Source organism: Carettochelys insculpta, chromosome 2 (genome assembly GCF_033958435.1).
Source record: "Carettochelys insculpta isolate YL-2023 chromosome 2, ASM3395843v1, whole genome shotgun sequence".
Classification (NCBI taxonomy): Eukaryota; Metazoa; Chordata; order Testudines; family Carettochelyidae; genus Carettochelys; species Carettochelys insculpta.
The window spans coordinates 40838495-40864283 of record NC_134138.1 but is presented as its reverse complement, the minus strand read 5'-3'; the positions used below and the strand labels follow the sequence as shown (position 1 = coordinate 40864283).

Here is a 25789-nt window from a genome sequence, read left to right as displayed (position 1 = left end):
AGCTATAAAAAAATCCCAGCCCCCAGCAGCCATTGGGCATGGGGCACCAGTTTAATAGTATGGCATAAGGTGCCATGAAGCCTCAGGAGGGCCCAGCTCTGAGCTCAAAACCTGGCTCCTTCCCAGGGGGACTACCGACAGGGTGACACCGCACTACAGCGAGTAACCCCGCCCCCCACCCCTCACGGCACTGTTCAGGCAGGCGCCTGGGACAGCACAGCTATTACAGGGTTTACGGTATTCCCCTGCACCGCTGGTTGTTAGGTAGCCAGGCCCAGCTCTGCGCTGACGGGCGGCGGCGCGCGGCAGGCGGCGCGCATCTGTCGGGCCACGGGGAGGTGCGGGCGCCGCCCCTCGCCGCTTTCAAATATCGCGCGATTGGGCGCCAGGTGAGGTGCCACGTCCCGTTGGGGTTCGGTGGTCGCAGTGGGGCGGCCGTTGCAGCCGGTAGGGGAACTGGGTGAAGCGCGCGCCCCCGCCCCCGCCCCCTGTTCCGCCAGGGGCTGCGGCCGGGGCTGAGGGCAGGTGTGGGGCGGTGGTCGCGTCGCGTCGGCGGTGGGCCGCGCTCCCCAAGCCGCTGGGCGGGGCGCGTTCTGTGCCGGCGGGGGCTCTCCGCCACTTCCTGAGTCCCGCCCCAGGTGCCGCTTCCCAGGGACCGGCTGGAAGCCGGGACGGAGGCCGCAGCTGTAGCTAAGGCGAAAGCTCAGTTGTGTCAGCGACCCCAGCGGCGGGGAGAGGGGGCTGTGCTTAGCTCATCCTGGGGCACGGGCGGCCGCTGGGTACAGCCATCGGCCAGGGCCCGCTCGACTGAAATCCGCCGCCTGACCGCCCGCTTTACGCTCACGCTTTGGCGGTTCACCTCAGTCCAGCGAGCCTGACCCACGGGGAAGGGTCTTACACGCACACGCCGTGGGTGCTCTTTAGTGTTCCGTGATTTAGGAAACTGAGACGAGACAAACACCTGTCGTCAGGGATGATCTAGCTTGACTTGGTCTTGCCACAACCTAGAGGCTGGACTTGATGTCGTCTTGAGGTCCCTGCCAGCCCCTGTCAAGTGAAAGGAGCATGAGACCTGGTGGTCCCTCTCCCTGAAGGAAATGTGTGGAAGGAAGTGTCTTTGTTTTTACGGATTTATAGAAACCAGGTTTTTTTTTCTGCTACAGAGTGTACTGTTTGCTGTTTACTGGCCTTTGTATGGCTAGTTACAGCCAAGCTGCTATGTGTAATGTCTTTTTGTTTTTACAGTTTACAAATAGAAGAAAAAGACTCTTCAAGAAATCAAGATTGTATAGCATGGGACAGTCTCATGAGATGTAAGGAGTTTGACCATCTTCTTCTGAAAAAAGAGACCAAGATGAACATTGATTTTTATATGTCAAGATAATCTCTGTAACCACTGATCAAGTATGTGCCAAAATCAGAAGGCTCAGTGAAAATGGGAATACTTGTATTTTTTGTGACTTATTCTTTACTCTTACTCCTGGTACAAGGGCACAGTCTATTCACATGTGAACCAGTTACTATTCCCAGATGCACAGGAATGACCTATAATATGACATTTTTTCCAAATATAATGGGACATTATGACCAGGATACTGCAGCTGTCCAAATGGAGGTGAGTTGTGCGGTCCTGTGTTGTAATACTTGTTGTTTCATTCAACTAATATAATGGAACAATTGGAAACAAATGTTTTGTAAACAGGATAAACTTTTCTGCCTTCTTGAAATGGTAGGAAGGAAACTGGCTGCCCAGATGAACTAGAACATGTAACAGAGAGGTAGCTTGTGTTAGTCTGTACTCCAACAAAAAAAGCAGCAGAAGTGTAGTACTTTAAAGACTTAACAAAATGACTTATTTGGTGATGAGCTTTTATGGGACAGATGGATCTGAAGAAGTGGTTCTGTCCCACAAAAGCTCATCACCCTAAATTATTTTGTTAGTCTTTAAAGTGCTACATTTCTGCCGCTTTACCTAGAACATGAGCAGGCAAGATACTGCCCATGGGCCTGATCCAACCCACCAAGCCTGTTAATCTGGCCTATGTCCTTCTCTAGCAGCATGGAGCAGCAGCACTCGTGAAGCTGGCTGGTCCCTGCTATTTCCTGTGTGCGGGGGGTGGGAGGAGAGGGGAGCTTCTCATGCTGTTCCTGCACCCACATGGGACAGGCAGCCCCTTTCAGTGGTCTAGGACTGCTGGGAGGCAGGGGAGCCTGTCAGAGAGTGCTACTGCTCAAGAGCTGCTTAGGTGAGCCTCTCCCATCCAGAACCTGTGTCTAGCATCCTACCCACTTCTGCCTGCCAGTTCCCTCCCTGACACTTCCCATATCCCTCCCCCAGGCCAGAGTTCTGTCTTGCACCATACTCCCTCCAGGGCCCTGCATCCCAATATGCCCTCAGACCCCCCCACCCTCTACAGTACCCCAGTCCCTTACCCTGAGTTGCTTCTGCACTCCACCTTCATCTGGGACCCCGTACCCCTTCTATAGAAACATGCAATCCTTGACCACTTTCCAAAATCCACCTATCAAAAATTATTGCTAATCCTTGACTGAGAAAGTGCTCCACCCTGAGGAAGGAGTGGGAATGGTATTAGGAGATAATTGCACACATTCCAATGGCTGTTTGGGCATCTCTGTATTGCAGAGCTGCCCATAGACAGAACTGGAAATATTAGAACTTAAAGCAGTTCCCTGGAATGTGTAAATTATGCCCATTGGCAAGTTAAACCATGACCACTCCAAAGAGCGCAAAAGTAGCGTAAAGTTGTCTTTCCTATCCCTCCTGAGTTACTTTATGCGCTGTGCACCAGGGCGGCACAGCATGACATCTCATCTCGCTTCCCATTCTTTGTTTCTTGATGTCACTTGACTAAGTTTTCTAAAAAGAACAACGCATCTGTTTTGAAAGTTAACAAGAAAAGAAACACTAATTATCCCAAATCAACTGTTTCTGAAAATTTCTATAGTACGCTTATCAGAGGGGTAAGCTGTGTTAGTCTATATCTGCAAAAACAATGAAGTCCTGGGGCACCTTATAGACTAACAGATTTTTTTTGTTGCATAAACTTTCATGGGCAAAGACACTTTGTCAAAAGTTGCAGACAGCTGCATAATGGGGTCTGATGTCCCTTGTTGCCACTTCTGTTTTATCACTGTTTATGACTTCGTGGAGGCCTCCAGGCAGGCTCTCGTGACACTTCAATGGAGTATTTTAAGGGTGTATATTCTGTTTTCTTGGGCTTTGAAATTTTGTAGTACAGATGATAGAGCAACAGGTTATGTTATTACCTCGTTCGTGTAGCTCACCTTCACTTTGTATTGGTATTTACAGGAAGTGAAGAAACTTTTTTGTATAGCTGCACTAGAGCCAGGGAGATATATTTGGGGGAGCCAGATCTAGTGTAGATGCATAGGACGAGAAACATGTGCAGAGGCCCTTTCTCCTTTGTCGTATCCTCTCCCTCTCTTTCCTTTATCCTTCAGAGGGTCATGTGGAGGATATTCTATGGTGGTATTCATTTGGGAGGAAAAAGTTCAAAGAAAGATGTGAGTGGGCTCTGCTTTAGCCGATCATCTGTAAATGGGCATGCCCACTTCCCTGCTTTGCAGCACAGTTGAGTAGCTAACCTCATTAATGTATTAGAGGGGTAGCTATGTTAGTCTGTAAGGTCACAAACAGCAAGCTGCCCTGTAGCGCCTTGAACAGATTCATTAGGTTTTTAGCTTTTGTGAGTGAGAGCCGCCACTTCAGATTGTAGTTAATGTACATAAGCTGTTTGTATATGGTGATGGATGACAGAGCAAAGCTAATTGACACAGAATTGAACCTAAAGTTCCTCCCCTCCCCCTCCGTTTCTTAAATTACTATGAAAATGGACTAAACTGCTTTTTTCCGTGCTTTATCTGCCTTCTCTAGGACAGGGAGTTCTCTATAGTTGGTAATTCTGAGGCTCTACATCTTGGGAGTAGAGGTTCATAACTCCACTACTTACAAACATTTACAACTGAATGTTGACTTACTACAGCTCTGAAATTTTACTGTGCAGAAGAATGCTGCTTTTCTTTTTTTTTTTTTTTTTTTTTTTTTTAAAGTAATTCACACTTCTTGGGATTTAGTTGTATTGGTTTCATTGCTGCTTGAGTGAAATAAGGTATATGGTTGACGGTTCTGTTCATAATTCTCATGCTCATACTCTGAAGTTCTGTTGTATTTAAAGTTATGGTAAAGTTTACCAGCCAACAAGAAATGCACAATTTTCTGTGCCTAGTCTCATAAGTGATACCAATTTTCATGGGGCCCCCAACAATAACAATCTAGGGGAAAAAGTGTATGTAGGGTGTACTTGGAGGATGGAGGACTCTATCTTGAGTGACTCTGAATAGAGCTTGCGGGTTAAGGTGGCTAATCAACTGAACCTGAGCTCGCAGTACAATTCTGTGGCAAAAATGCTAATGGGTTCCTGGATATATAAATAAGGTAAAATCGGGGAAGTTCTGTCTGGTGCTTGTGCAGTTACTACTGGAATACTGTGGCTACATCAGGTGCCCAAGAATGGTGACAGGATTGGAAAACATGTCAGATTAGTAAAGACTCAAGGAACTCTCCTTATCTTAACAAGGTCCATTTTAAGAGAAGGTTAAAGGATGGCTTAATCACAAATTATAAATGCCTCTGGGAAGAACAGAAACTGGATAATAGTCTTTCAGTCTAGCTGATAAAGGTGGGACAAGATCCATTGGCTGAAGCTAGATGCCTTCTGATTAGAAATAAGGTACAGCAAGGTCCCCACATCTGTGAACTTAAGGTTTGTGAACTTAGTTATTAGTGAGTAGCTGCTTCCCTGGGGGTGTGGGGTGCTGGTGGCCACCGCTCCCCTGGGGCATCTTTCTAAAAGATGAATTCATTCATGTTTGAAGTAGAACTCAGGGAATTCCTCTGGAGTGTGTTGTGTGAAATCAGGCTAGATCAGTGGTCACTGACCAGCTGATTGTGATTGACTGGTCAATCCTGGGGAGTTTGACAGTCTATCATAATTTAACTGTGTGCTGAATGCCTCTGCCCCATTCCACCAGCCTGTTCCCAAGAGTGACCTACATGGCCCCTTATTCGTATGTGGTGGAGGAAAAGACTGGGAGTCTCAGAGGGTAGCTCCTGCCTGCAAGCTTAGCTTCCAGTCAGCTCTCATTGGCTGGGAATGGGAGACAGGCCTATGAAAGCTGACAGGGGCAGTGCACAGAGCCCCTGGGGCTGCAGTGACTGGCTTGCTTCCAGAATCCCTGTCTGAATACAAATGTCTAACTACAGGCTCTAACCAAGGCTCTGCTCCCTGGAACTACTGCAGCCAAAGGAGAGGAGGGTTATGCATCTGCTTCTAGGAGCCAGCGCCCCAAGCTTGTAGCGCCTCTGGCCTTGCAGCTACACCAGCCCCGCCACCAACCTACTCTCCTGTGTGGTGTAGTACATATTTTGAGGGACAGTTCAAGGTGAAGTGGCCTGTTACCTCCTTCCAAGCTTTCTCCTTCAGTCTCCTCTGACTCTGAGATGACTTGGCTATCTAGATTCAATTTATTATTAATTGCAGGGATAGATCTGTTGTCCTTGGTTTTTTAGTATCTAGCAAAGTTAGTAATCTAAACTCCTGAGCCTGTGTTTGTTTAAAATACCATGTCAACTGTGGGTGGATTGCTCTGTATCTGACCTCTGTTCCCAAAGGAAATCTGTATAATGCCTTCAGAAGATTAGCCTAGGAGGTTAAACACAACTTTGCTAGATATTAAATCATAGATTGAATGAGACGCTATTGTTTGTTACAACACTATGACCCACTTTCACTCATACACCCCTCCCAGGTGTTTTTTTCCCCTGTTTAAACATTTCCCAATCATCAGAGGGGAAGTAGAGTGCATCATTTTGAATGGTCTCTTGAAATGTTTTAGCTGTGCCAAACAATCTATTCCACCTTCTGTTTAGCCATGTCGGTATGGAAAATGTACTCTGTGCCAAAGAGCTCTTTGTAAGGTGAAAAGCTTGTCTCTCACCAGAAGTTGATCCAACAAAAGAGATTTCATCCACTGTGTATCTGAAAACATATTGTTCACAATTTCAGACTAAAAGCATGTAGATATTGACAAGCAAAAGGCAGTTCAGAGAAAAAAAACAAAAGTGATACAGCAGCAAGAAGAATTGACTTACATATATCTTAACTTGCCAAGTAGGTGGTGGTCCTCAAAGTGAGGGTCATAACCCTAAAGTATGTCAGACCTCATTTTAATGGGATTGCCAGGATTGGTGTTAAACTGGCTGGTGAATGGACCTGAACCAGAAGTCAAAGGGTTTCCACCTTTGACTGCGGTGCAAAAGTTACAGGACCCCAACATTGGGTTCAATCCCTTGGGATTCAGCTTTGGACTCCCCTGCCTCTGGGTAGTAGGGCTCATTCTTCTCTCTTCCCCCATGTCCCAAAATGGCAGGAGTGAGGGGGGTGATGCTCTGGCTTCAGTCCCCCTTCTGGGGTCATGAAGTAGTTTTTGTTTTCAGAGAGGAGTAGCTGTGTGATGAAGTCTGATAGCTCACGAAGAAAGGAATGGAAACTTATAGGTCTCTTAAGGATGCATATGCTGTGATTACTGGCAATAGCCTAAACAATTTTTCATCAGTCAGGTGACCTGAGATACTAAAGAGCTAGGACTTGCTTAGACAGGGAAGCTGTAGCAGAATAGTTTATTACATCTTGATGATAATTCTGGCTGTATAATGTACTATGCTATAGCAATGATGGACAAGTCCCTTTTGACGAATCCTCAAACAGTATATTGGGTCATACTAATGATCTGTCTAAACCTGGTATCTTGTCTTCTGACAAGATCCAATGCTAGATGTAGCTGGGGGAAATGAACAGAACCGGTGTTATCAAGTGACCTATCCCTATCCCCTGTCACCCCTTCCCAGCTTCTGGCAAACAGGCGATGGCTGTCACTCCTACCCTTCTTGGCTAGTAGCCATCAAGGGACCTATCCTCCATGGGCTACCTAGTTCTTTTTGAATCTTGTGAATAGCAAGACTATAAAGAATTTTGCAAGTTATACATTGTGTGAAGAAATGCTTCCTTTTTGTTTTTGAAATCTGCTTATTTTATTTGGTGACCCCTGTCTCTTTTGTGTTATGGAAAGTAAAGGATACTTCCTTTTTATTTTTTTTTCCCACTCCAGTCATGATTTTATAGCCCTCTATCATATCCCCCTTTACCTCCCAAGTTGATAAGTCCCAGTCTTATTAGTCTCGCCTCATATGGGATCTGTTCCATAAACGTGGTAATTTTTGTGTCCCTTTTCTCTACCTTTTCCAACTTCAATATAGTACTTAGGTTGAATATCTGGAAAATGTCCTGCCTGTAAGATTCATTCTATTATAAAAGCTCTTATAGGAGGAAATGATACAAAGCCAGTTATAAAATGTTTTTGAATTAGACTATTGGATATTTTCTACTGTTTTTGCATGTAGAACAATACTGCTGAGGAATGGGGGAAAATGATATAATCTTATGGGGCTCTTTAAGTGCCTGTTAACTGTGCTTATAGTGGAGAACTAAAGAACCTAACTGCGGCAGCAGGAAAAATTAACAATGCCTTTAATTCTTCTAACATACTTTTAAAATCATATTGCTTGACTCATTGAAGCAGGTGAAGATGATGCTTTTGGGGGTCTGGGGGAGGGAAGGACAACGCTTTTGTGCTAAAGACACTTTTCTAATTTCAATCAATTTACTTTCTCTGACAAAATAGATTGTTGGGAGAAGTAAATCTGTCCCGATCAATTTAACATTAAAGAACAAAGCCATGCAACTAGGAAACTTTGGCCTCTGTTTAGATTGTGATATCTTGAGCACCTGGAGGGGGTTGGTAGGAGAAAAGAAATGCAGTGGCATCCACTGGTGAGTGTTAGGAAATCCATGTGATGACCGGCTTAGAATATTAACACACTAAATTGTAGATAACTATTCCATGTAACTTTCACTCAGAATTTTAACAAAGAAGATAAGATCATGGGTTACCATACCATAAGATTTTACAGATGGTGGCATAGTATGCTGTACATCCTGTCTTAAACAATATAATGTAGTGTAAGATTTTTAAGTTCATTAATATACATGTTTAAGATGTTAATGTAGTAAGGTGAAACTTCACCAAAAGGTGAGAAAATGGAATTAAGGATATAAATCTGGCAGATGCTACCGAAATTATCCTACTTTCTGCTAATAAGGCGAGTTTCAAGATTTGAGTACTTACTCTTAGTATGACAAGGTGGTTTGCTTTCTCCAGAACAGAGAGGCAAAACACTTGCCAGACTTTAACCCCAGGAATCTGTACTGGGATGAGTGCAGTTCTACATGCTCAAAATTATCTGTAAAATGTGAGATGGCAAAATTGCAGATGGTAAAACTACTCAGTTAAGTCCACTGCAGACTATAAAGAATTATGAAGAGGTCTGACAAGACTGGGTTACTGGGCAAAAAAAAGGCAGATGAAATTAAGTGTTGGTGAATGCAAAGTAATGCATATTGGAAAACATCTGTTATACACATAAAATGATGGAGGGTCTGAATTAGCTGTTATCACTGAAGAGCTACGTCTACACTGTGATGCTACATCGAAATAGCTTGCTTATATAGCGAAATCGAAATAAGCTATTTCGACAAATAACGTCTACACGTCCTCCAGGGCTGGTGTCGTCGATGTTCAACGTCGACATTGGACAGCACTACATCGAAATAGGCACTGGAGGGGAGCGTCTACACACAAAAGCGGCCCAAATCAAAATAAGGGTGCCAGGAACAGCTGCAGAGAGGGTCACAGGGCGGACTAGCACTTCTGGGGCAATAGCAAGCCACTCCCTTAAAGGGCCCCTCCCAGACACACTCAGCCTGCACAGCATGCAGTCTGCAGAGCCACAAGCACGCGCACCCTGTGAAGCACCATGGGCCCTCAGCAGCAGCAGCCAGAAGCCCACACACCTGCCCCTGGAGGACCAGTGGCTGCCCTGCTCATTGCCATGCAGGAGGCAGCTGACCATCTTTTATTTTGAGGAAGATGAGCTGCCCCCAGGGGATGAGGGAGCAGCCCCAGACCTTGCTGCCCTCCCACCTGCCGGTCCCGCCCGCCGGCGGCTGTGGAGATACCCCACGAGCACAGACTGGTGGGAGCAGCTGGTGCTCGGCGAGTGGTACAACCACCACTGGCTCCAGAACTTCTGAATGAGCCAGCAGACGTTCCTGGAGCTCTGCCAGTGGCTCACCCCTGCCTTACGGCACCAGGGCACCCCCATGTGACGTGCCCTCACCGTAGAGAAATAGGTCGACATCGCTGTCTGGAAGCTGGCCACTCCAGACAGCTACCGATCCGTAGGACAGCAGTTTGGCGTGGGCGAGGCCACCGTCGGGGCTGCCCTCATGGAGGTAAGAGGACGGGGGGAGGGGGGGAAGTCCTGGGGGGAGGGCCAGACACACCCTGCACACCCCTCACTGGTGCTCTCTCATGTCCTTCCCCTGCAGGTCGTCCACGCTATCAACTCCCTGCTCCTCCACAGGTTCGTGCGGCTTGGGGACCTGGATGCTGCCATCGCGGGGTTTGCCAGCCTGGGCTTCCCAAATTGCTTTGGGGCTCTGGATGGGACCCATATCCCCATCCGTGCCCCGGAGCACAGCAGAGGACACTTCTTGAATAGGAAGGGATACCATTCCATGGTCCTCCAGGCCTTGGTGGACAGCCGGGGCCGCCTCTTGAACATTTATGTTGGCTGGCCTGGCAGCACCTATGACGCTCAGGTGTTCAGAGCTTCGGGCCTGTGCCGCCGGCTGGAGGCAGGGACCTACATCCCCCAGCAGGAAATCCCTGTGGGGGACACGACCATGCCCCTCTGCCTCGTCGCAGATGCAGCGTACCCCCTCTGGCCCTGGCTCATGCACCCCTACACGGGCCGTGTCACAGCCAGCCAGGAGTGGTTCAACATGCGCTTGAACTATGTGCGCCAGGTGGTCAAGCGCACTTTAGGCCACCTCAAAGGGCACTGGAGGTGTCTCCTCACCCGCCTGGATGCAGGGCTCACCAACATCCCCCAGGTTGTGGGCGCGTGCAGCACACTCCACAATCTGGTAGAGAGCAAGGGAGAGGCCTTCTTCCAGGGCTGGGCTGTGGAGGCTGGCAGGGCCAACATCCAGCCACCCACTGCCCCCAGTCACCAGGTCGACCCTTAGGGGATCTGGGTCCAGGAGGCGCTGTGGGGTGAACGCTGGCAGGGCCAGCTGCGGGTGAGCCACCCACTGCACCCCCCCATCCTCCACAACACTCCCTGCCCCCATGCCCACATCACAGAGAACCCGAGAGCACACTCCCCCACACTTCTGTGCAATAAATGGAACTTTTTTTAAACAAAACTGTGCTATCTGTATTAATTATGAACAGAAGGGGGGAACTATGTACATGGGGGGGCAGGTACTGAACAGGGGTAGAACAAAAACTATTTACAAGGATGGGGGGCCTTGGGGGGGCAGCGTTCTCGGCCACACACCCCCTATTGTCCTGTGCCTGGTGTGGCGGGGTGCGACTCACGTCTCGGCCGGAGACCCTGTTGAGGCTGGGTGGGGGCCGGGAGAACCAGCAGATAGGGCCGGGTGGTATCCAGAGGCCCATGGTCCCCCTCGGCGGCAGGCCCCAGGATGGCGGAGCAGCGGGGGGTGCCAAGTGCCATGCAATGTCCTCAAAGGTGCGCATGAAGGCCCCCCAAGCCTCCTGGTGCCAGGCCAGAGCTCGCTCCTGGAGATGGAGCTGCCGCTCCTCCACCTGGAGGCGCTGCTCGGACACCTTCAGCTGACGCCAGAGGGTGGCGAGCAGCTGGGGGTCCGTGGACGCCCGCAGATGGCTCCGCCGCTGTCAGGTTCGTCCTGGGGCTGGTCCGTGCTCTGCCGATTGGATGGCCCTGGTGGGCTGTCCGGGACCACAGACACTGCGCCGGTGATCTCCGGGCCCTCTGATTGGTGCAGCTGTGGAACAGAGGGGGGAAGAAGAGTGAAGACAGCTGTTAGTCTGGGCCCTGACCCGTGGCCCTTGTCCCCCCAACCCCTGTGCTGCTGGTTCCCCAGCCCTGTTCCCAGGAGATGCTGATGATGTGTCCCCAACACCCCCCCCCCCAGGGGACCCTAGGTTCCACTCCCCCCATCCCCAGGGATGGGGCATGGTGCTGCCCTGCTGGGGGGCAGGGGCTGATGGACTCTTCTGAGGGACATGCCACTGCTGTCCTCGGGGCCATGGTCATCTGGATGTGTGGAGGGCCCTGGTCATGTCTCTTGTCCCCGCCCCTTAACCCCAGGGGTGTGCACCGGGGGGATACATACCTGACGGTCTGCTCCCACGGTTGGGGGACAGCCATTGGGCGGACACCCTGTTGGAGCTGTGGGAGGGGAGGGCAATATGGAGCCCCATATCGCTGGAGGACTCCTCCTCCTCCGGTGTCCGGGTGGGCTCCTGGGGGCGGCCTGGGGTGCAGGGCTGGCCTCCAGGGCGGACTCTGTCTCTGGGGCTCATTGCCCGATGTGTCAAGGGTGGCCGGGGGGAGGGGGGGGGGAAGGAGGTGTATCAGGGGCCCAGGATGGCCCTAAGCTCCCTGTAAAAGGGGCAAGAGTTGGGGGCAGCCCCAGATCAGCTGGCCATGTCCCGGGCCCGGGTGTAACCCTGCCGCAACTCCTTTACCTTACTCCTGATGTGGTCAGGAGTGCAGGCAGCCAGGCCCTCAGCCAGCTGCACGAATGCATCCGTGTTCTGCCTCTTGCTCCCAATTACCTGGAGCACCTCCTCAGAGCCCCAGCAGGTCCTGGATCTCAGCCTCTGTCCAGGAGGGGCCCCGCTGCCTCTTCCCCTGCTGGCTGGCAGGCTGGGAGCCCTGGGTCCCCTTGGGGGCAGGGTGCCCTGTGGGCACTTGGGTGGCTGGCTAGATGCCATGGGTGCTGGATGTTGGGCTGGGGCTGGTGAGGACATTAAGGCTGGGCACGTGGCAGTGCTGCTGCCTGCGCACGCTCTCAGCTTCCTGCACGGGAACTCAGGGGGCGGGGAGCTTTAAGGGGCTGCTGCACGCGGCGACCATAGAGCTCAGGGGCTGGAGAGAGCGTCTCTCAACCCCTCAGCTGATGGCTGACATGGAGGACCCCACTATTTCGATGTTGCGGGACGCGGATCGTCTACACGTGCCCTACTTCGACATTGAACGTCAAAGTAGGGCACGTGTAGACGATCCGCGTCCATCTCCTGATGAGGATAGCGACTTCAACATCTCGCCGCCTTACATCAATTTCAACTTCGAAATAGCACTGGGCACGAGTAGACGCGGCGGGCGCTGTTTCGAAGTTGGCACGGCTATTTTGAAATATCCGGCTACTGTAGACATGGCTAAGGAACATCTTAGATTCCTTCATGGATAGTTCTCTGCAAACATTCTCTCAGCATATAATAGACCTCCATTACACCAGATTTTGACTCATGCTTTACTTGTATTAATACAAGTCAAAATCCTGGGGTTCCCAGTGTCTGGGTGCTGGTGGAAACTCAGCTCCTCTTCCAGCTTCCCGCTCCAGCCCCTGGCTTCCCCAGCTGGGGCAAGACTTGGAGAAGGTGCTCTACCATGGCTGTCTGCCCGCCTGGCTCCCCCAGCTGGGGATTCTCCCCAGTACCCTGCCACTCTAGGAGCTAGGAAACTGACCTGTGCTGGTCTGTGTCCTGGCTTCCACAAGCCCATAGGAGTGCAGCTGTTGCCTGGTTCCCCCAGCTTTTGCAGAGTTTGTGTTCCCTGTTCAGGAACGCAGCCCTCACATAACTTGGGTGGGTAGACTGTACAGTGACAAAGTGAACAGTATGTTGGGAATCATTAGGGGAGGTACAGATAGACAAATATTGAATCTATATAAATCTACAGTACCCTCACATCTTGCATACTGCCATGGGGGGAAAGTTATTGGAATTGGAAAAGGTGCAGGGAAGGGCAACAAATGATGAAGGGGTGGAAAAGCTTATGTATGAGGAAAGACAAATAAGACTGGGACTTTTCAGTTTGGAGAAGAGATGTCTAAGGGGGAATATGACAGAGGTCTCTAAAATCATGATTGGTGTGGGAAAAGTAAACAAGGAAATGTTACTGACTGCTCATAACACAGAGCTAGTGATCACCAAATAAAACTGTTAGATTTAAAGCTAGCAAAAGGAAGGGTTTCTTCACACAATGCACAGTCAATCTGTGGAATTGTTTTACCAGATGTGTGCACCAATTTTACAACAGGCTTTAAAAAAGAACTGGGTAAGTTCATGAAGGATAAGTCCATCAATGACTATTAGCCGGGATGGGCAGGGATGGTGTTCTTAGCCTTTGTTTGCTAGAAGATGGGAACAGGCAACAGGGCTATTACTGGGGCTTCATCTATGCTGGGGGTTTTGTGGGCAGAAGCTGCAAGTGTGGTTCCCCACTTACTGTCAGCAGTGAGGTCTTTATAGAATGGATCCCTGTGTGTAAAAGTGTGGGATAATTTTTAGAGTGAGTTCCCAGTAAAGCTCCACTACAACTATGCACAGATTGTTCTTTTGTACCATGTGGAGTGCCTCCTCCTCTTCTTCCCAGCCCCTCATCAACACTCACCATACTTTGGGTGCTTGCAGACGTAAGTGCCTAGCAAAGGTCAGTGAGAAAATGGTTGGTGTGTTGTGTAACACTGAAGTTTCACCTTTTGTAACGTCTCCACCAGATAAGCAAACAGCTAAGACATAGAATGTTCTGGGAAGTACCGCAGTGCTCCACTGCGGAGAACAGGTAATGCAAAAGTAGTCACAGAGAGGTAGCTGTGTTAACCTGTATGTTCACAAAACAAAAAAAGCAGTCTTGTAGCACTTTAAAGACTAACCAAATAATCTTGGGGTGACATAAGGAGTCATGCTCCCTTGGATGCTGGTGACTAAATCATGGTTCATATGCCATTTGGATTAACCAAAGTAATCCAGGGACCCAAGTATCTTAGACTCTCATCTCATGCAGAATGAGGGGGCAGAAGCCACTCAGTCCTCCCACCTGCCATCACGCTTGGAGGTCTGCGCTGCCTGCCTGGCACCTGTGGGCTGCTGATGTTGCTTCTGCTATCCCTGCTCAGGGCTCGTGGAAGACCATGTGAGCAAGAAGAAATACCACGTGGCAAATGGCAGGGAGGATTGGGCTAGCTCCCAATCCTGCCAGCCACTGCTGCTCTTTGGCCGCAGCCCTCCCTCTCGTTCCCCCGGCCTGGCCTGACCCCAACACCCCCTGGTTGCAGCCTGCCTGGCCTGCTCCAAACATCGCCCCTGCCAGCAGCCCCCACTCACTCCCCAGCCTGGCCTGTGTTGTGCTTAAACGAAGTACGCGAGATCTTTTATAGGGGGAAAAGGCAGCTGCATTTATTGAGAATGCAACAGTAGCATATGCTTTTTAGACACACGCACACGGTACAATAGTGGGGACCACTCAATGCTGAGAGCTCACTCCATCCAAGCCTTTAACCACTAGGACGAATTGTCCCTTCGCAGTGGACAGCCAGGGTGGCTGACAGATACCCCAGCAATTTGCCGCTTGGGGGCAGCAAGGCTCAACGCTCAGCTCTCAGCAGTCATACACTCACACACGCAGTCCCACCAGACAATGTTATAGTTACTAATCCAGAGGCTGGATCGATCTCGTGGCCAGCTCGACTGATCGCGGAGGGGGAGCAGGGCCTTGTCAGTCACAATCCAATGCTCTCCTGGAGTTGGTGGCAAGATTAACCGGAAGTCCCATGGCAAAGCACCCTGCTTTTATAATCCTTTTCTCCAGTGATGTTTACTATGTCAGTCTGTGACTGGTATGTTATCTTTTGATACCAGTTGTTCTCAAAACATCCCCCAAAGGCTCATCCTGTAATCGATTGTCCTTAGTGGTGCCTACTCCATGCTTTAGAGTCGTCAGTCTGACACTCTGATCACTTCTTGACCAGGATATGCACTGATGGTCCTCCTCTGATGCAGTGGAGTCTGTCTTCACCCATGCTTCTCCCCTCCTTTCTGGACCATCTGGCTCTGGGTATAATCTTCACACCTTTTATCTCAACACGGACATACTACTTTCACACACAAACAATTCTTAAAAGCAGAGTAAAAGGCACTGGCATTGTAAATCAAGCAATTAAGGCCTCAGCCTTCAACATCACCCTGTAATCTTCATTAACAGAGAGACAATACCAAACTCTTTCTTTCTTTCTTAATTCACTAAGCTCTAAAACAGGAGACGCCTATTCAATTGAAGAACGTATTCAATCAATAAAATCAATGTTACATGTTAATATGTTACCTTACATTGTTACCTTGTTAAGTTTAAAAGTTCAAAGTTTAAAAGAGAACAAAAGAGAATAAAACTTTCAACTCCAACACCTTCCCCACTCCCAACACCTTCCTGCCTGTTTTTGTGTGTTTGTGTGTGTACGCCTCTTGATCAATAAAGGTGTTTTGTAGAAATAAATATTCTTTAGTCACAGAGTACATGCATTTTAATCATTTTACTAGGCTGTGCCCCACTAATGTGAATACAACATCCTAGGAAAAATACACAGAATGTACCACTGAAGCAATTCAGGCACACATTATACATTATTGCTGCTTGTTGTCAGAGTGCTTCCTCAAAGCCTTGTAAATTTCACTTGCTGCCCTCCCCGCTCTTCTGATAACCCTGATATCTGGCTACTTCAACTCAGTGTGCTCTCTCAGCACTCTGTGCCTGAGAGAACATCCTGCACTGTAATGCTGTAATCTGGAAAGAAAATCTTTGCTTTCAGCTTTCTGTATATATCGTTCATCTTTCCAAATTACCCTGTGTTGCTGTGTATGAAATGGTCATGGTGATTAACTAGTGGAGTGGTTCTCAATCTTTTTCAACCAGCAGTCCGCCATCCAGCCAGCAAGGGCAATGAAATGCATTTATCTCTGAATACTAAATTATTATTCTTAGGCTACTGAAGCATAAATAGGTAAATATGCATCAATAATGTAAGGGCTGTGTCTACATTAGCCCAAATCTTTGAAATGGTCATGCAAAGGGCCATTTCGAAGATTACTAATGAGGTGCTGAAATACATATTCAGCACCTCATTATCATGCCAGTGGCTGCGGCACTTCGAAATGGCTGTGGCTCGCTGCCATGCAGCTCGTCCAGACGGGGCTCCTTTTTGAAAGGACCCGGGAACTTCGAAATCCCCTTATTCCTATCTGCTGTCTCTCTGCTGATAAGGAATAAGGGGACTTTGAAGTTCCTGGGGTCCTTTTGAAAAGATGTCCCATCTAGATGAGCCGGGCGGCAGCGAGCCGCAGCGATTTTGAAGTGCCGTGGCTGCTGGCATGCTAATGAGGTGCTGAATATGTATTTCAGCACCTCCTTAGTAATCTTCGAAATGGCCATTTCAAAGATTTGGGCTAGTGTGGACTTAGCCAAGGAGGCATATATTAGGTCTTATGTTTAATAATAGTAAATTCTCATGTAAAACTGCTGCCATTTATTTTATTAATCCCATCTACCATCCTAATGGAATGAATTGTACTGCTTTTGTTGACATCAGTGAGGGAATGTCCAGCTCTAAGTTGTGGACCTAAAGTCTCATATTTGCCTTCACGTTGTCAGTTTCTCTTATTTATATTCAAACCTATAAGTATTTGAAAATCCAATTTCGCAGTTGTGCATTTAAAAATGGCAACAGGTGCTTCAGAGATGTGTTTGACAGCCCAGGGTACTCTCTACGTGGAAACCAAAAGTCCATTAATTTTTTTCTCTGTGAAATCTGCTTCAACATTGCACCTGATGCAATAGCCACAAGATCATGTACCTCATGGGGTGTACGCTTGACACTGATCTCTTCAATGTACCCTTTGTTTCCAAAAGGGTTTTGGAGCCACTCAAAGCCTACATCTGGTTCTGGGAAATATTTTCCAGTTGTCCATGAAGCCCGTGTAAGTGCGCTTTGAAGTCTTCCACAATTTTTCTGGCAGTTTCATTGTCTGCAATAAAAATAAAATTGGCAAGAGTTGTAAGAGAGTCAAATTCTCCATAATCAAGGTGGGCGCACCCTAGCTTCATCTTCATGCATAAAGCTTTTACTTAGTCCTGCACATTAAAAATGACAGCTCTTTCCTGCAAATGGTTCAGTCCATTCAGAATGCTGAAAAGATCAGCCAAGTATGCCAGCTGGACAAGCCCTGAGAGGTCATGGAGTTGGTCTCAAAGCAGAGAAGCAAACAAAAACAAACAGCTCAGCCCTTACTGTTGTGGTCCAAACTGAGACACTTCATTCTACTTCCACTCCTGCCCCTCAGGTTGGGTGGTGGGAGGGAGGACCAAGGTTCAGGGCTTCCCCCAAGACAGATTAACATTCTGGGGTCACAGAGCTAGTAGAATAGCAGTCAAGTAGCACTTTAAAGACTAACAAAATAATTTATTAGGTGAGCTTTTGTGGGACAGACCCACTTCTTCAGACCATAGCCACACCAGCACAGACTGGATTCCCCTAGCTTCAGTGGTGGTAACAAAATTGAGGGGATCAGTGCGTGGGAGGGATCTGCTTGGGAATGAGAGAGGGAGGGAGGTGCAAGGTGAGAGTAGGAAGAGGGTGCAGGAAACTGCTGGGGGTCAGGGCAGGAGAGGGCTGGGGAGTTGTTGGGGGAGAGTTCTATCCAGGGGTGCTGGAACAATTTTTCTGTTGGGGGTCCAGAGAGCCATTGAACCAAATTATAAATAGCATGTATAATGGTCACCACTTGCAGTTGGAGGTGCTGCAGCACTCCCCACACCTAGTTACAGCTTCTATGGATCTGGTTGGCTGGGTGCAGGAAGGGGCTGGGAGTGCAGGAGTCTGACTGTGACAGTGTTTGGGATGAGGGGGGTTGGCTGAGGAGGGATACAGGGGTCTAAGTGAGAGATGTGCATGGGAGAGGAATGAGGGTGTGGAAGCTAGTCATGAGGAGAGTAGGGAGTGGTCCTTGTCTGGCTTATGCTCCATACCACTCCCAGGTAATGCCCTCCACTACTCCCATTGGCTGCAGTTCTGGCAAATGGGAGCAGCAGGGAAGCCCTCAGGGGGGCAGTTTCTGGCTCTGCATTCTCCCAGGAGTGGGGAAGTGGGAGCAGCACTGTGTGGAGCTATGTTTGTTTCCCCTGCAAACTGGATCTGGCCGCAGGGTTCAGAGCTGCCCCTCTCCCTACCAGTAGTAAGCTGGTGTTAATGCAACAATCTTGCAGGGGACTGAAGGGACACCATGGTACCGGGGGTAGTCCCAAGCCTTGTGCCCCACTTCAAGATAGCCGGATCCACTGTCTGGAAGCAGCATGGACTCCAGTTTGAAAATCAATGTACTAGTTCATGCAATACTGTTGCAAAGTATGCACTCTGTTGCAAGGCTGTTTGGTGATAAAATTGGAGTTCATGTGCCATCTGTTGCCTGCCTACAGTTTGGCAAACATATGTCTGCAAACCTGTCCACTATTTCAGACACATTTCCCAGATTTATGATCCTTTGGAGTACAGTGCAATTTATTGCCCTGCACACTAGGATTAATACAGTTCCTGCTCCCAGCTTCCCAACTCCAGATTGACCGGTAGCAATCTGGAGTCACCAGCTTCCAGACAGTGGTTAGCACATGCTTCTCTACCAAGAGGGCAGCTCTTGTTCTGGTGTCCTTTTGGTGCCGTTCTGAAGCCAGCTCTGCACACAATTCTAGGAAGCTGGATTTCCACACTGAAAAGTTCTGTAGCCATAGCTCTTCATCCCACATGGACAAATTGATGCAGTTCCACCATTCAGCGCTGGTTTCATAGCCCAAAAGTGATTGTCTATCCTATGCAGCTGCTCTTTGAAAGCCAGAAGCAAGGTAAAGGCGCTACTAGCCATAGGGTGACCAGACACCCTGTTTTAAAGCCTGCCTGCAGGTGTCCCAATTATTTCTTGAAAACGGGCAAACTGTCCTGTTTTTTCTGTCTCTCCACAATAAGTACTGTTGAGTTCTGCTGTTGGCCAGATAGCTGCTCACCAGTTGCCTGCCCACCAGTACTGTTTGCGGGGGGGGGGAGGGGAACACGTCCAGTGTCCTACAATGGGGGTGTATGTGCAAGGCTATTGTCAGGGAAAGATGCAGCATGTGACACTCATTGATCACTCCTCCTGTTGGTTGATCATTGCAGCTTTTGCTGTGCTTCAGGTCTTGGCCAGCAGTGCCCTGTCCACCCATCCTGGGTCTGACCATCACTGGCTGCATGCTACCCAGTGTAATGGCTGGTGGAGAGGACAATTAAGGGGGAGGGCATAAAGGACAGCTGGGTGAGCAGCAGAGGTGACGTAACTAGCAGCTGCTTGGCACTTGGCCACACTCCCCAGCCACTTAACCTTAAATATGGGACTGTCCTTTTAAAAATGGGGCATTTTGTCACCCTATTATTGGAGTAATTTTTCTCGAGTGGTTTTGTAAAGTCTGCCTACCTCCTCCTGCCCCCTTTATCCCAGATCCCAACCACTCTTGTAGAAGAATATTTGCTTGAAAGGTCAATCTTTAATGTGGAATCTGGGGAGACAGAGGAAGCTTGTGTATTAGGTACATATATAAGCCTTATCTAAACTTGGACTCTTTTACAGTCTTGTGCACCTTGGTTGTCTTAACCCAGTCTTATTTAATGAAGATCTAAAAGATAGCTCACATTATTAGATCAGAATTTTGATAAACTATCTTGTATATGAGGGTGGCAAAATATTGTAGAATTAAGACTTACAGCTTCACAGTCCACATTAAGTATCACACTGAAATATTATAAGAGCTGTAGCAGAAGCTTTAAATAGTTAATAAAATGTTAATTTAATACAGCTGAAAATGAGCCGTATTAAACAGAAGAGTGGTAGATTGATAGCTCTTGTGCATTGGAAACACATGCCATCTTTAAAAGACCAACTAAATATTTATTTCTCTGAAACAGGTTGTGATTTTTTTTGTTTTTGTTTTTTTAAACATATCTATTAGTTACTGTCAAGGCTGTTTCCCATTTTGACACTTTGAGTGCAGAAGGTAGGGGCCCAGAAGATGCCTTAAAAATTATCTTGTTTCAAAAGGCTTCTGCTTAAAAGCTTCCCAGGATCACAGATCCCCTGATCTGGGACATAGCTGCTACCACCCACATGAGAAAACCCCCCTTTAAAATCCAGGGAAACACTTGGGATGTCTCTCTGTGGGGTAACCCCAAGCTCTTAGTCCTTCCTTAGGAGAGAACTTGACAACAAAGAACAAGACATTAAACTGCAACCTCTGATAGTTGACCCTTCAGTCTTAGGCATGCCTATACCCAGACCCTTTTCTAGGACACACGAATCAAATCATTTCATTAAAAAGGGTGATTTATTACCACAATACAAAGATATACATGATAAAGAACACTGGGTTGTTAGGTCTTATAGAGCAACTTAAAAAAATGGGTAGATTAACGCACAGAGAATTAGTTCCTTGAGATTCAGTTTGAGTTACAGTTTACAGGTGACAGCGACGAAGGGTCCTGTGGCATCTTATAGACTAACAGAAAAGTTTTGAGCATGAGCTTTCGTGAGCACAGACTCACATCATCAGATGCTGATGAAGTGAGTCTGTGCTCACAAAAGCTCATGCTCAAAACTTTTCTGTTAGTCTATAAGGTGCCACAGGACCCTTTGTTGCTGTTACAGATCCAGACTAACACGGCTACCCCTCCGATAGTTTATGGGTGGATACATCAGCCAGCCTGAGAAGACCCACACCAAATCTAAAATAAAAGATAACCTGATCATGTCTGACTACACATTTCCTTTCTACTTATGTATCTGCATGCCCAGATTACTTTTGAGGCCTGGCTATTTACTGAATCCTCCAGGCCTGGTTCAGACTTAAACCATGTCCGTGTCTCTCCTGTGGCCTCACAAAAGAAAGGGACTCTAAGCAGGTAACTGCTTCAATTCAAAAGTTCCCCTGGCTCACTTGGCTGCTTGCCAACAGAGAACCAGTTGTATCTGGGTTTAACCCTTTGCGCACATTTATTCATGACCATTACTAAAAGTTTATATTTCTCACTTGGCTGCAAAGATAAATACTTTTGTACGTGGAACATTTAAGCTAAATCTACGGACTTCAGACATTTCAGAGTTTTTGATTTTGAGCATCTGCCCTCTAGCAGGGTATTTGGATAGGAAAAAAAGAGGCCTGCCCACAGAATAAGTTGTTTTAGAGTTGTGAGGGAAGGACTTTGGTTTTCTTTCTCAGTCCCTTTCATCTTAAAATCTATTTATTATTTTATAATTTAATAGTTGTTTTTTAAAAAAATATAGTAGTTTAGAAAGCTTGGTCTCCTGAACTGTGCTTGTATTTTAAAATAAGGATTGGAATCAGTTTCATTGTCTGTGTTTCTGTCTCTTAGGACTGGGGTGTGTCTCAAATCATAGAAGTTTAATTATTATGTATATATGTCTATATAGCAAAAATTGCAAGCTAGTCATGTTAAAATGCAATTTTAGACATGTCTTGTGTGGGAAAATTTGATCTCTCAAACTATATAAAAATACCCATGTGAAAGATGTGAGTAGTTCTCCTATAACTAAGGCCATGTCTACACTATGAGATTAAAGCATTGGTATTGTATTACATTCAAGTGTATGACATGATATCCCTCTCATAGTTACACACCTCCCAGGGCCAGAAGTGCTTTGGCAGACCTCCTTAGCAGGATCTTCTTGTCTTGCCAGCAGGGGTCCCTCCATCCACAGGTGGTCAGCATCATCTTCCAGAAGTGTGGGAACTTCCCAGATAGACTTACTCGCATTGAGGCAGAATAGGAAGTTCTGTATTTTCTACTCCCTTCAGGGGATCAATAGAGGAGCTCTGTGAGGTGTTTTTCTGTACCCAAAAAACGATTATTGCTTGCTGTTTTGAGAATAATATATTCCTTATTACTTAAATACAGTTAGCTGAGGGACCCTCAATCCTTGTTGCTCTCATATGAGATGTTTAAGCAGATCTCAAAAATTATTTGGGTTTAGCGTCTGAGGATAAATTTTTTAGTTCTAGAGTTATGTCTACTGTAATATACTTGAGTTTGTTGCTGGTGCTATAAACTATTTTACATAAAGAGTGCCTTTTAGATGGGGCTTCCTTTGCTTCGAATAAAAGAAACATAGGTGCGCTAGAGTCAATAATATCTGTAATATAGTTTGAATTTATGGCTACAGTGTTGAAAATTTTTGGAGTTTTTTATCTTGAAATTTCCTGTAGGGTAAAAAAATATCTGCCTGTAGCTTTAATAGTAACACCTAGAGACCATAATCAAGACTCCATTGTGTTAGGACTGTAAATAACTGAAATAGCATGTGGTCTGTAGAGTTAATTGATTTTAAATTTGCTGCTTTATTCTTTTCAAAAATTACTAATTGAAATTTCTTTTTTCCCTAAAGCCTTTTCTTCCTCTTGTGAACCTCCACTGTTCCCCAGATGTCCACGCATTTCTGTGCAAAGCATTTGTGCCTGCCTGCATGGCGCAAATTCATGTGATTCACCCTTGTCGAAGCCTTTGTGAGAGAGTGTACTCTGACTGCAAACAGTTGATAGACACTTTTGGGATGACCTGGCCTGAAGAACTGGAGTGTAACAGGTATAGTACATTTTATTCTGACAGGCAATGAAAGTGACGTTTTCAAACACACCAGATTGACTCAGTTGAACTGAAAGTCTGCAACAGAGAAAGTGTTAATATCTGCTTCAAAGTAATTCTGACATCAGTGGGTACTATATATAATATTAAACCCCAGCTGATGCATGTTCTGGGAGCAGGGGTGGGATATATATAATTTTTCTCAGTATTCAAGTCCTTAGAGCTGAAAGCTTTTTTACAATTAATGAAGTACAAGATGCTTAAAACGTGCATTTCTGTATTCATACTTATCCATAAATGGGAATAACAGTACTTATCTATTTCACAGAGGTTTCATGAAGAATTATAGAGTTTAAGTTAGAGAGTACCAACTAATCATCTAGTCCAACCTCCATTACTCATGAGAGAATTCTGTGCACAAAAAATAAAAAGTTTGACCTACAATGTTTTAAAATCTGGCCATATTTTAAAATATTGTGTGTATATAAATAAATGTGGAGGCTCCAGCCTGGCAGCGGAGAACACAGGCCACTGGCTACATGGAGCTGGAAGATCACTCTGCAGCCCCTCTCTCCCAAGACCAGGGGCTCAGTAGAAAGCCTGCACCTGACACAGCACAAGGGTCTGGTCTACCCCAGATACCCCCAGGACGCTGCCTCTCCACAGCAGGTACACCAGATGTGGGGCAGGCAGATTCAGCCCAAGAGGATCCAAGTATGTATGGGCTTAGCATGGAGGCAGGGGGAGAGGAGGACAGGAGGGAGGAATCCAGATGTGGGCTGAGCAGGTTCTGCTTGGGGCAGTTTGTGTGTAGACAGTTCAGTGAGGAGATCTGGATGTACAGGTGTTGTGTGGAGGGAGGGAGCATTCAGGTGGGAGCAGGGGGTGGGGATCTGGATGCAAGAGATGAGTCTTAGCATGATGAGAGTTTTTTTTGGGGGGTGAAGTATAATGGGGGGGCTGTATATGGGCAGTCCAGATGCATGGTCGGTGGACAGGGGAAGCCCCTTCCCCAACAGTGGCCCTACCACAACAGGACAGGAAGCAAGTGTGTATATGGAGATTCCTGTAAACGGGAGGTTTTCAGGGGTGGCTCTGTCTCTGTCCCCAGCTGCTCCTTGCAGGGGAAGAGGAAGTCCCAGCCTCCTCCAGCCCAGCTGGGACTAATATCTCAGCTTAGTACAGGGTAGGAGACACCAGCTGGGTCGTCCCTGTCCTGCCCCGACCTCTATGGTGATTTACTTCTCCGCCAGCTGCTCTGGGAGCCTGAAATGACATGCCCACTGTGTGGGTGGGAAGGACACATGACTACTCTTGCAGTTTCCCTTTGCTTTCCCATCAGCAATCCATTTTTCTGCAGAGAAGCCAAGAAATCTGTGTCAGACATGAATTCTGCACATGAACAATGGTGCATAATTTCCTCAGGAATAATCTCCTGTATGTCCCAGATCATGACCACCACCCAGCACCCACACACTAAATCCAACAGCTGAAATTACATGAAAGTATTTCAGCTCTCACAGAACAATGGTCCAGTGCTATGAAATATAAATCACTCTGCGTATACATCACTAAGTGGGCTTTTATTTTAAGCCAGAAGACTTTTATTTTAATCTTAACTGTTTAGCTCAACAAATTAAATTGCTCATTACTTTAACCATGCTACATGCCAATATTCAGTATTTCACAAAATCTTAATTTTGTCTGTTTCTTCTAACCCTCACAGAGATAATAAATTAAGAGATTTTTAGGGCCTGAAGGGGTCATTATCATCATTTAGTCTGACTTCCTGCATAACACAGGAAATCAAATTTCACCCAATAATTTCTGTTTGAAATGATAACATTTGTTTCTGCAAGGTACCCAGTTTTGATTTAAGAGTTCAGGGCTGTGTCTACACTAGCAAGTTATTTCGAAAGATTTTTCGAAAGAAGGGGGCTCTTTCAAAAAAAACCCATGACGTGTCTAACCACAAAAAGCATTCTTTTCAAAGTAAATCAAAAGAATGTGGTTCTTCTTTTGAAGTCACTCTACCTCTCCCATTTGAGGAAGAGCACCCCCTTTCGAAAGCCTCTTTCGAAACCAAATGTGTGTAGATGCTCTGCAGGACCCTTCTTTCAAAAGAACAGTCTTCATTTTCGATCCCTGGCCTAGTCTTTCAAAAGACTGGGGGCTGTGTGGACGCTCTCTTGCGAAAGAGCAGATCAGTCTTTTTATCTGCTCTTTTGTGTGTGAATGCACTCTTTCGAAAGAAGCTCTTTTGGAAGAGAGTTTCTGGAAGAGCTTCTTCCGAAAGATCTCTGTAGTGTAGATGTAGCCCAGGTGATGGAAAAATGTAATAGATCCTTAGGCAAGAGGTTGCAATGATTAATTACTCTCACTGTTAGATAAGGTGCATGTTTTAATTCTAAACCTGAATTATCTAGATTCAGGTTCCAGACACTGAATTGTCTTATGCCTTTTTCTGCTAATGTACGGGGCTGTATGCTATCAGAAATGTTTTCCCCATATAGGCACTTACAGGCCATGACAAATCACCTCTTTACTGTGCACAGGCACAGGGAAGAAGGTCAGGGTTAATATGGACACAAAGGCAGGGGACAGGTTGAGCAACAACATGGAAATACATGGAGGCCTGTGGGATATTCAAGCTCTGCAGCATTTCATCCCTGCCACTCTGCACAGCTGTTAACCTCTCTTAGAATTGTTCTTCAGAATTACATTTTCTAAATGATATTTTAAAATCAAATACTACTTTTTTTTCCAGGAACCATTGCTTCTCAAAATGGCTCTATTACCAACAAAAGTGGCTTAAAGTTGAGACTATCTACTGTTTGTATGGGAAGAGAGGTGGTATTCTTTGCCTAGTTCTTAAACCAGAATCCATAGCACAAAATGCCAGGAAGTTAGGAGTAAATGGCGTTGTTGTCGGCCTCAGAGAGGCCAAAGGCTGAATGATCATGGAGAGTGCTAAGAGTATTACGGACTAAGGAAAACCGTAAGATAGACACTCCTTCCTGACTCCTTAGAGACAATCCCACCAGAACAAGAATAAATGAAATTAG

General features: G+C 46.9%; 1 protein-coding gene across 3 annotated transcripts in view; it reads left to right on the top strand.

The window, feature by feature from the left end:
• Positions 1 to 275: 275 nt before the first annotated feature.
• The window catches only part of FZD6 (frizzled class receptor 6), a 42147-nt gene continuing 16633 nt past the window's right edge, over positions 276 to 25789 (top strand). The window contains exons 1-3 of one of the 3 annotated variants that reach the window (XM_074986820.1): positions 276 to 389; positions 1246 to 1615; positions 22528 to 22724. In XM_074986820.1, coding sequence (XP_074842921.1) covers positions 1436 to 1615; positions 22528 to 22724 — 377 coding nt within the window. In that variant the 5' untranslated portion in view covers positions 276 to 389; positions 1246 to 1435. Of the gene's footprint in view, positions 390 to 1245; positions 1616 to 9091; positions 9453 to 9548; positions 10385 to 22527; positions 22725 to 25789 lie in introns of those variants that run through there. The other 2 variants (XM_074986822.1, XM_074986823.1) reach the window with 2 other exon arrangements.